The sequence below is a fragment of the Giraffa tippelskirchi genome, chromosome 2 (genome assembly GCF_054371585.1).
Source record: "Giraffa tippelskirchi isolate mGirTip1 chromosome 2, T2T-mGirTip1v1.2.pri, whole genome shotgun sequence".
Taxonomy (NCBI): Eukaryota; Metazoa; Chordata; class Mammalia; order Artiodactyla; family Giraffidae; genus Giraffa; species Giraffa tippelskirchi.
The window spans coordinates 23,577,892-23,589,891 of record NC_137276.1 but is presented as its reverse complement, the minus strand read 5'-3'; the positions used below and the strand labels follow the sequence as shown (position 1 = coordinate 23,589,891).

Here is a 12,000-nt window from a genome sequence, read left to right as displayed (position 1 = left end):
ATGTATGTATCATACCTGTTGTTTTGTGTGTCCAAAGCATAGTTTCTGTTTTGGTAAAAACCAATACCTACCACTTGACAAGCAAAAGCAAATCAGTTATCAGTTTACTCAGATGTCCCTGTAGTAAGAATTCCAGAGAATCAGAGAAAGAGGGAGGAAAAGAGGGGTATGAGAGGGAGGGACCACTGAGAGAGAAAGGAAGATAGTGAGATTGGCAAAAAAGAGTATAAGTGAATTTGAGAAATGGAGATGGAGGATTAAAAATTAACTACAAGAGACTGAAAGGGTCCTTTGGAAAAAAGAATAGGTACTGAAATAGAGAAGCTGATTCAGGCCATACCTTGGGCAAAGCATATTTGGGGAGCTTCATCTGGGCAAAGGCATTCCTTCGGTAGGACACGTAGTAATGTGGCCGTCCTCCTGATGTCAGCTGCAACATAAACACAAAGGTTGTAAAAGGAGTCACTCCCACAGTTACAGGTCACAGAAGAACAGTCCCTGCACGGAAGGGGTAGGTACCAACACAACAGTGCAAGCTACTACTGTGGGCAAGTGTAAAGCACTGGCATTCAGTTCCAAAACAACTCGGTGTATGTGAGTTGGTCAGAGGCCCAAACTGAACCCCCTTGACAGAAATACAATTCTTCGACTTGCCCTGTGACTCAGAAGTCAGGAATGAATTTTGGTTATTTTTCTTTTAACTGACACAAGCCTGAGGGTATATTGGATCAGAGCCCCTCAGCAACCCAGTTCTCTCCAGCCCCAAGACTGTGACCACACAAACAGGTCCTTGTTCAAGATCAAAAGGGAATGGGCCAGGTCACACAGTGGCAGGACTGCAGCCCCCAATCCGGGCACTGAATTCCAGTTTTGTGCAGTCACACCATTGGCTGTGTGCCTGTCCCACACACAGCAGTGCTGCTGATGTGATAGACAGAAATCCAAGCCAGGATCATGGTTCTAAATCATTCTCGATCTCCCCCTCCCAGAAGAGAATGGTGAACTACTGCCCCAGGTCTGTCCAGGATGTACAGCCCAAAGAACCCTGTGGGTCTGAGGGAGGGGGAGGAGCGGTGTGGTCTCCATCTCAGCTGAGCACCATGAGGTATGGGGTGTCAGGGGTGCACTGTCAAACTCTCCCTTAATCCCCCTTTAATGAGATATTATTGACACACAACCTATGCAGTTTTAAAGTGTACCATATGATTCGATGCATATATATAATGAAATGTTTACCACATATAAGGTTAGCAATCACCTCCATCTTTTCATTTAATTAAGATTGTGTGTGTGTGTGTCTGTGTGTATGCTGATAACATTTCAGACTTATTCTCTTAATACTTTTCAAGTATATAATATAGTATAGCCACCATGCTATATACTACATCCCCAGAACTTACAGCTTGACATGTATACCCTTTGACCAGCATCTCCCCATTTCCCTAGCCTCTGAAAACCACCATTTACTCTCAGGTTCTCTGGATTCCTGTTGCCATTCTTAACTCATATAAACACCTGGAGTTTGAAGTCAGTTAGTTTGCATACTCAGAATGGTAGCAAATGCTCTGGGTGAATTTTCATCAGACACACAAAAATGTGACTGGAAAGTTATCATATTCACCATGATGTGGCCATCTCTCTTAGTTCTAGCAATGGGTTATATATTCGTAGTGGCCTGGGTAAAAATATATATAAAACTCTAAATGCACACTTGATTCTCATTTGTAAGTCATATATGTGGATTATAAACTGTTAATAGAAAACAGGAAAGGTCCCTGGAAACAACACTGATGGAGAAATGAATTATATATAGAGCCAATATGGGTAACCATTTTCCATTTTAATGTCACTTGATAATTTGATGCTGAAGTTATCAGAGTGCTCATCACTCATTTCCTGAAGAAAAAAGGAAGTGTGTGTGTGTGTGTGTAATTGTGAAATAGTTTAAAAGTACAAAGGAAGTTGAACACTTGCTTTTCAATATATGGGGTCAAATATTCTCAATTATGATTTCTTGTCCAAGTAAATATAGTAGTGTCTAGAATGTCTCAATCATAGTGAAATTGTATGTATGTATGTGTATTATATATATATATATACATATATATATATATATATAAACTATTTAGAAATAGTACCTTTGTCAATTTTAACATGAAAAGCAACAACTGAGTTTTTAAATGCTTTGTCCAAACAAGTTTAAAGTTTTATTAACTGCAGAAAGAAACAAAGGATACTTGTTTCTTCTCTCTTCTAATTGCTCCTGAACCCTCAGTTCCTCAAATTGTTCTCCACCCTCTCTGGAGGTGAAAAATCCGCCTGAATGTCTCATCCAAATTCTCTTGATCCTAATCACAGCAGTGCCTGACAATAATGGCTGATTACTGGCTCTGCCTCCCACCACCTCCAGCCACCCCACAGCTTGTTACCGCCTGGCTCTCTATTTTTAAGGAAGGTTCTGAAGAGGGGACTTGTTAGCTGACTGCTCTAGGGAGAGACTGACATATCTGCTCAGTCCTCTTGACGACTGAAAAGGAAGCCTCTTTGGAATGAGGTGATGTGACGAGGATGAATGCAAGCGTGCACGGCTCTGGAGACAACCTGAGTGTTCAGAGCAATGTGCCCAGGACCCCATTTTGACACATCCTCCAGACACTGCCCCAAGGAAGTGAAACAACAGGGAAGAGGGCAGGGCACAACCTTTAAAAGAATGACACGTCATAGGACATGACAAAGACTGATTAGAACCAACTGCGTCCAAGATGGCGGGAAGATTCTGTTTCCCAGGCACCATGAGCCTCATTATACACTCACTGTAATACATTAGCACGCTGAAAGACCCATCAACCAGTGCCATGACAGTTCTGAGGGCAACCATGAAAGGTCAAAAAGTGGGTGGTGGCCCAATTCCTGGAAATATCTGCCTCTTCCCCCAAATAATTGGAATAATCCTCCCACTGATTAGCCTATGAAATTACCCAGGCTGTAAAAACTAACTGTGCCGTACTTCTAAACTCTCACTCGCCCTCTGAGATGGCCCACACTCTTTCTGTGGACTGTTTCTCTCCAAATACATCCACTTCTTACCAATTACTTTATCTCTGAATTCTTTCACTAAGAAGCAATAACTTCAAATTCACAGGCAATAGAAGGAATTACTATTCTGTTAGTATAGAAGCTTCAACTTGGTAATGTTCCTTTTATTAAAAAAAAAGAAAGCCTTTGCTTCTTTCTCTATTGTTCTTCAGGGAGGGCAAGCAGGTGAAGGGGCTGCATTAGAAGCAGGGAAGGGAAATGTCTTTGAGACAATCAGTGGAAGTGGATCTTTCATACCTGAACAAACACATAATCATCCTGGACAATCAGAGAGTCTGGGTCGATGTAGCCTGGGAAAGGTTTATTTCTGTTGGCCTCGGTGCAGTTCTGCATTCGGCATGTTAGGTACTGTGAATCTGAAAAAAAAAAAGAAAAGAAAAGAAAAATGGGGGTGGGGTGATGTACACACAGCGTTAGAGTCAGAGCAGGCTGTTTCTCTGCTCTCTGCAATTCGTTCAACAAACCTCATGTTCTCTATTAACTACATTACTGTTGTTATTATTATTGTTTAAATTTTCATGATTATTTTACTCACTTGCTATCAACACCACCACCATTATTTCCCAGTGCCTCCACCAACTCTTGTCATCCTAGAATACTAAATTCTATTAACCAACTTTTTTTTCCTTCCAAACCCAAAGGAAAAAGAAAAAATCAAAAGCTGGCAATAATATTTGTGCTTTCTTAGTTATTTTTCTTATTAATAGGATTCACCTCCATACTCAGATAAATAGAGAAACACACAAACATACGTGCCATCATTGGTCACCTCATGCTAGAAGCACACTGTTATAAACAATAAGGCCCTATGTCAAGATAAAGGTTCTTCTTCTATTACTAGCTGGAAATAAGACAGAATTGAGGAGAGCTTCCCTACTCAAAAACATTGCTCTCATTTTATAGTTGAGTAAACTAAGACCCTGCCTCTCACCCGAGACTGGAGTAAAAATGACTCTTAACAGATTTGATCCCTGCTGCTGACAGTATTAACGTATTGTACCAGGGAGGCTGTCTCTGTTTTTCAGCCACACTGTTCTACCCTCTTTACAAATCAGACGTCACTCAGAGCTCCCTTTGCCTCCTTGCACTTTGAATACAGTCAAATCTTCCGTCAGTGCTGCTTCAACCTCCCCTCATGCTAATCTCTTCTCTCCGACTGATTCTTCTAATCTGACCTAAAATATGTTTAGAAATCTGGCCAAATTTCCTACCACTTAAGAGGTTTTACATTTGTATTCCCTCTGTCCTAAATGCTTCCCCCCAGGTTGTTCTCTAAAAAATGTCTAGATTTCTGTTTACTGTTATTTCTGGGGGTCTCCTATGATTGCTTTTCAATAATACTCCATCCTTTTAATTCCCTTCATGGAACTTATCACAATCTAAGTATGAAACAAATCAGCACATAGTACATAAAAAATAAATATTCTTTGGAACATGCCAGTTTACTGGAATACATCTTTTTGAACAAAAGAGGAAATTATTTTACCTTTTTTGATGTTTAATGAATGGGTGGGTTTGATTTTAGGATATACAAAGATGTATGAAGAAATACACTCTTCTAAATGGAGAAATAAGGACATGATTATTTACATGAAATGGGGGTAGGCAATTGTACGCTGAGTTGGATATAGGGATTCAATAACGACTTCCCTGAAGGAAATTTCTGGCACTACTTTTACTTCGAGAACCTGGGCAAACCTGTACTCTACATACATGCCACTAGGGGGCGACATGCACATTTGCTCCATCTGACCAATGGCTGACAGTTGCTGGTAAGCTCTATGCTATGCTAAGTCGCTTCAGTCGTGTCCGACTCTGTGCGACCCCATAGACGGCAGTTCACCAGGCTCCGCCGTCCCTAGGATTCTCCAGGCAAGAATACTGGAGTGGGTTGCCATTTCTTTCTCCAGTGCATGAAAGGGAAAAGTGAAAGTGAAGTCGCTTAGTCGTGTCCGACTCTTAGCGACCCCATGGACTGTAGCCTACCAGGCTCCTCCGTCCATGGGATTTTCCAGGCAAGAGTACTGGAGTGGGGTGCCATTGCCTTCTCCGGTAAGCTCTAAGGAGAGGGAAAAAGAGATTTATCCACAGTCTTCCCTCATCCTGCTGCCATGTTTAGGGATGGAAATAGCTCTCAAGTATATACTTTAACCCATCTAGTCCTCCAAAGAACGACTAAAGAAAAGACTTTTACTTTCCCTTCCCCATCTAGTTTTTTAGACATTATTATATAATAGTTTCATTTTAGGACGTAATTCATGATCTTTATCTCTGAAGAGAATTTCTGGGACTCATCTCTTCCCAGAACACTTCTCTTCGTGGGACACAAAATCTTTACCTCACCATTTCATACCCCATCAGACCCTTGCAGAGCTTTCAGTTGACTTCTGCCTTTCAGAAGGCAGCTTGGGATCATAGAAATGGAGACTGGCGTCTGTGAGACCTGGGTTTGAGTTCTGCTGTGGTCACTTCCTAGTTGCATCGCTCAAAGAACACCGCTTCACCTCCCTGAGTCTCATCACTGTCATTTCTCAAATGAGGATGCCAGTGTCAACCATCTCATAGTTTGGTTCTAAGAATTAACTGAAATAATATATATGCTAAATGTTTTGAAACTCAGAAGTTGTACAAAAACTGTAATGTTCCTATTTTCTCTTCTGCAGCCTTTCACAATGATTAGATCATGTTGGGGCACATTGTAGGTCCTTTAAAAAACTGAATTTGAGTATTCCAATTATATTTCACTATTGATTACTGTTGGTGACCAGTCCAATACTCATTCCTCCCTACCTCTTTGCTAGAAAAGTCAATATGGACCTGGTGGCTCATCCTTCTCCCACGTCACTCAGAAGCTCTGATATGCAGGGAATAATTCTCTTGGGTCTGTGTTTACTCCAAGGCTTCCAACTCCCCCTACCATCGTTTGCTTTAGGAGAGGCCTTTTAAACCCAGTCCTAGTAAATAAGAAGTTATACGGGGCTACAGGGAGGCACAGCAGAAGACCTTCTTCTGCCCCCATACAACACTGTGTCAATATGATGTCTGGAAGTGCTCTAGCCTTCCTGTGCATGGAGGAGTCTTACAGTTGAGCTTCCATAATGAATCTGACAAAGAGATGGAAAGGACCCATTCCCTGATGACATCACTGAGCGTCTGACTGTACTGAACCCAGAGCTGCCCTTTCTCATGCTTCTTGTTATGTGAGATAATGAATGAAAACAATCTGAATCACAGGTTCTGACTGAGGAAGTCTCGGGCTTCAAATTACAAATACAACTTTCCAATTAGAATTCCTAAGAATGCCCCCTCAGGAGGATTTCTTGATGAGTACACCATGCTTATTTTATTTGTAGTGTTGTCTAATAATTTCTTTCTTAAGACTTCAACTTTCTCTTCAGAGGTCTCTGAACAACCATAAGATGGAAAATATAAAAATAAACTCTTTATATTTATAACTATATGGAAATTATGAATCTGAGGGATTTGGGGAGAACTTAAAAGAATAGGGAAACTAATATTTGCTGTGCATTTACGTACCAAGTACTCTAAAGCATGTTCACATTCATTTGATACACTTAATCGTCACAATACTATGGCATATAATTTATCAACTGATTTTGCAGGTAAAGAGAATGAAGCTCCTGGAGATTACAGAAAGGGCAGTATGGGTTTTCAAACTGGGTTGGCCAGACTCCAAGTCTGGTGTATTCCCTCTACACTGCATGAAAAATCCCAGCAAGTTTGGGACCAATTTTTGTTAAGTATGTTTTGGCTTCAAATTATCAATGGACAAACCTAGATACAAAATAAAAGGAGGAGAAAGAAGAAAGAAAGAACAACTGTATGTTTATGTTTTTATGAGGTAATTTGGCAATAAGGATCAACATCTATTAAAATCTCTTTTGACTGTGAGTTCATTTCTGAGAATTTGACTTGAAGAAATAATTAATGACACATGCAAATATTTAGTTACTTTGATATTTATCATAGTGTTGCTTATAATTTAAAAAGGTAAGAGAAAACAAAATGGCCAACAGTTGAGGCAGAGCTAGATTGTAGAACATGCATAGCTTGTTATGAAACCTTATATAAGGATTTACAGAAATGCTTAATACATTTTATATAATAAAATAGTTACCAACTAATAATGTTGTATCAATGTTAATTTCTTAGCTTTGAAAAATAGATCATGGTTGTATAAGATGTTTGCATTAAGGGGTGCTGGGTAAAGCTGCACTATCTTGGTAACTTCTCTGTTTATCTAAAATTATTCCAAAATAAAAGTTTTTAAAAAGTAGGTTACCAAAATATGTGCATATGGACACGATTTTGTGCAAGTGGTATATATAGATATCTACATATGTATGTTCGCATGGGGAAAATGAATAATAGATATATACGAGACGTCAACGCGAGTTCAGAGGCAGTGATACCAGAGAGGCAGACAACCAACCAGCGTGCAAATCAGCACTTCTCAGCCAGGGAAGGCGGCCAAAGGTCATGGTGGGCTTGCGGGATCCTACTCATAAGAATTAGAGAATCGTCTCTAACTCCTTTGCTTGTTCTATACCTCTCCACTCCCCATGCCACACAGTGAAGCAGACCTGTTCAATGAGCTGTTCTTGTGCTGAGAATTTTAAAATGTGCAACCAAAGGATCCAATAAAAGCTCCAGGAAGAGGTCTTGAAACCATGTCTTGCTCGGAGTGGCTCAAAGTGAAATCTACAAGCTGAAGGGGAACCGATCAATTCCGAACTGCCTGCACCCATGGTAAAGCGCTCCTGGTTTGTTCTCGTTCCCCTCCTAATGGAAACAAAAAGAAATTGGCTGCACTTCATAATGAGGGACCAATCACTCTTATTCCCTTTGGGGCTTGCTGTAATAGCATTAAGTGTGATGAACTCTTTCCATATTCAATTCTGGTGAGTGTATGATGCGATTCCATAGGAGGTGTCTTGTAATTTGGCATTAATTAAAGTCAATTAATGTAGGCAACTGCTAGACTTTAGAATTAATTTCATTACTTTTCCCACACAGATGTTTTCCTTGCTGCAGGTAATTAGGACACTGTGCTGTTCTTTCTAAGCGCCCTCATTCTCTGCAACAGCTGCTGCTTGGCATAATGCAATTTCTATGCCCCCAGATAGGTGCTGCTCTAAAGAAGGGAAGCTGCATTTCAAAGGCTAGGCTTGGAGCAGGGGCATAGCGACTTAAATGCAGGCTTAGCTTGGTCCAGTTCAGTTCAGTCACTCAGTCATGTCCGACTCTTTGCGACCCCATGAATCACAGCACGCCAGGCCTCTCTGTCCATCACCAACTCCCGGAGTTTACCCAAACCCATGTCCATCGAGTCGGTGATGCCATCCAACCACCTCATCCTCTGTCGTCCCCTTCTCCTCCTGCCCCCAATCCTTCCCAGCATCAGGGTCTTTTCCAGTGAGTCAACTCTTCACATGAGGTGGCCAAAGTATTGGAGTTTCAGCTTCAACATCAGTCCTTCCAATGAACACCCAAGACTGATCTCCTTTAGGATGGACTGGTTGGAGCTCCTTGCAGTCCAAGGGACTCTCAAGAGTCTTCTCCAACACCACAGTTCAAAAGCATCAATTCTGTGGTGCTCAGCTTTCTTCACCGTCCAACTCTCACATCCATACATGACCACTGGAAAAACCATAGCCTTGACTAGACGGACCTTTGTTGGCAAAGTAATGTCTCTGCTTTTAAATATGCTATCTAGGTTGGTTATAACCTTCCTTCCAGTGAGTAAGCATCTCTTAATTTCATGGCTGCAATCACCACCAGCAGTGATTTTGGAGCCCCAAAAAATTAAGTCTGACACTGTTTCCACTGTTTCCCCATCTATTTTCCATGAAGTGATGGGACCAGATGCCATGATCTTAGTTTTCTGAACGTTGAGCTTTAAGTCAACGTTTTTACTCTCCTCTTTCACTTTCATCAAGAGGCTCTTTAGTTCTTCTTCACTGTCTGCCATAAGGGTGGTGTCATCTGCATATCTTTTAGCTTGGTAAACCTAAGCAAATCATTTTACCGCTCAAGTCTGTGAAATGGGTATAAATAGGAGCCATCTTGCTAGCGGTTGTGAGGGCTTAAAGCCACAGTCAGGAAACGCATTCAGTCCAGGGTCAGACTGGACTGTGCTCACACAGTGAGAGCTGGGGTTGTGATCAAAGTCCCCCATCCCCAGCTTTCATCACCAGTATGCTCACTATGTCTCAAGGGCACTGACTGTAAAGAAGTATAGACATTTCTACCGGAGACAATAGCTTTCTTTATATTCATGTTTTGATTTGGGTTAATTTATTTATGTAATATTTTAAAACACCATGAAGAAGCATTCTCCCAGTGTAACTAAATAAGTATTCTATGCAGGCAGTGTGAGGCAGTGGTCAGGGCAGACCTGGAAGGTAACTTGGGTCTGAGATGACCCAGGAGTCACCCTGCCACCTGGGATGCAGGGTGGCCCGCCTGCAGCCGTGTTGCTGTACAGGGTCTCCCTCCCCTTGGAGTGAAAGGCTAGGTCTGAGCTCTGTCTCTCTCTCTTTCACATGCTGTGTGATTCTGAGAAGGTCATTTACCAGATGAGGCTTCAGACTTTTTCTCTATAAGATGAAGGTTCTTAGAATTTTAGAATCAAAGGAGGAGGGTAAAAATCAGACTATTGACTTTAAGATCTGAAGGTCTTTACCATCCTTTACCCACTGGGACCTGTTTCCTTCTCACTCTTGCCCAAGCGATCAAAACTCTGTGGTGCTGCTGGCAAGTCTGTGTCTGTGTCTCCGGGGTTTCTGCCTTTTCTAAACAGCATTTGCATTGCTGACTGACACTCCCTGTTCATTCAGAGAGCTCCTGGGGCTTGAACTGCCTCTTCCTTTCCTGTGATCTTCTCCTAACACTTCCTGGGCTGCCTTCTCTGGGGCTTTTCCTGAGGCTCAGGCAGATCTCTCCTTCCAAGAATGGCTCCATTGATAGTAACAGCGGCATTAACCTCCAAAACCACCAGAGCCACCTCTCCTCTGGGTCAGGAACTATGCTGACTGCATCACGTGCTTTTTCTCTTTAAAAGTTTGGAAAAAATCCAGAGTAAGCTACCTTTTACAGGTCAAGAACTCAAAGCTTAGGGACAACAGTTTAATACTGCAAAACTTTAGTCTTAAATAAAACCATAAACCAAGCTGGTAAGCATAAACACTTTAAAACTCTCTCCCATCCCCCATTAATTTTCAACTTAAAGCAGAATAGTTTTTAAAGCCCATTATCTGTTTGTAAATTTTTATTTCGTTCTTTCTACAGTCCTATTGTTTGTTTTAGAATGTTCCTATTAAATGTTTCCACCCAAAACACACACACACACACACACACACACACACACACAAACATACACATGTGTCAACAATCTTGTGCTCATAGAAACTTCATTCCCAACTGGGTCTAGAGCCCTCTGTGGCACATACCAGTTAGAAACTGAGATCTTCAAAAGGGAGAATCCAGCACTGACCCTTGAAAGACTATATTGAGGACAAGAAATTTCTGTGAAAATTACAAACTTGGATTGGCATGATGAGCTTGTGGCATTGCTTTCTTCTAGGCAATTTCCTGATTTCAGCCCAGTGTCACTTTCTAAATGCTGTCTTGTACTGTTAGTCTTTGGACATTCAGGAGGCCATGATTACTACACAGAAAGTTCTGGAATCACACATTATTTTTCTCAAGCATGGGAGACATGAGAGAAAACAAGAGGGCAGAATAATTTTGTAGAAATAAAGAAAGCCCCTCATCAAGAATAATGCAGTGGGGGAGGGCATTACGAGGAGTTCAGGGGCAGGTGTGTGGGCCCCCAGGGGAGGGGTGTCTAATCTTCAAATCTCTCCACAGGGGATTTACTCTGTGCGGGGATTTCTTCTATGACTCTGCTTTTATTTTACTTTGGGTCATACAGAGCTGTAGACCTGTTGTGCCCTCCTGGACTATAGAACAGAGCCTATTTTACTATTGACTGACCCACAGAGGGACAACTACTGGTGTAGAGATGATGATGGGCACACCAATGGAACACTTCATGGAAAAGCTGAGAAAAGCCTAGAAGGCTGCTTGGAATGGTGATAAAGAGTGAGGGGGGACATCACTCCAGAAAGCAGGAGCAATGGGCCAGAGCACAGAGGCATGAGAGAGAACTGGGGACAGGCTCAGGGAGGGCTAGCTGTCTGTTTCATGAGAACACCACACTAGAAGTCCAGTTTAAGCCAAGAAAAGAAATCAAGCTATCCGTAAGGTTCACCCAGCCATGAAAAACCCAGGAGCAAGCTCGTTCCAGTAATTTTCCAAACCGAATTTACAAAGAAGGGGGTGGGGTGGGAGAGGGAGCGGCAGAGACAGCAAAATGGACAAATACTAAGAAAGAAAGAAAACAGGAATGAAAGCGGGAAATGGAGGGAAAGAGGGGAGGGAGGGAGAAAGAAATGAAAACATTTTTGCACATGGGGGGAGAAAATACACAGCATGCCTTCTCCAGAGTTTCTGGGGGATGGGTGTGTACTATTCATTACATGTGTTCACATGTTATATGATGAATGCCAGGACAGAGGGTAGGTTCAAGGAATGGCCTCTGAAACATGTGGGTATATTCAATCCACCATTTCTATACTAACTTGCTATTTTCATCATACTCAATACTGAATATCATACTTGGAACATGATAAATGTTCAATAAAGATTCAATAGAAAAACATCTATTTCTGTTTCACCGACTACGTTAAAGCTTTTGACTGTGTAGATCACAAAAAACTGTGGAAAATTCTTTAAGAGATGGGAATACCAGACCACCTTAAACTGCCTCATGAGAAAGCTGCATGCAGGTCAAGAAGCAACAGAAAGAACCGGACATTG

At 41.7% G+C, this 12,000-nt stretch overlaps 1 protein-coding gene across 9 annotated transcripts in view; it reads right to left on the bottom strand.

Moving 5' to 3' along the window:
- LOC145539476 (VPS10 domain-containing receptor SorCS1) overlaps positions 1 to 12,000 on the bottom strand; it is a 580,892-nt gene that overhangs the window by 136,556 nt on the left and 432,336 nt on the right. For all 9 annotated transcript variants that reach the window (XM_081573556.1, XM_081573559.1, XM_081573557.1 and 6 more), the window contains exons 7-8: positions 3,334 to 3,452; positions 341 to 430 (exon numbers count right to left, since the gene is read on the bottom strand). In XM_081573556.1, coding sequence (XP_081429682.1) covers positions 341 to 430; positions 3,334 to 3,452 — 209 coding nt within the window. The remainder of the gene's footprint in view (positions 1 to 340; positions 431 to 3,333; positions 3,453 to 12,000) is intronic.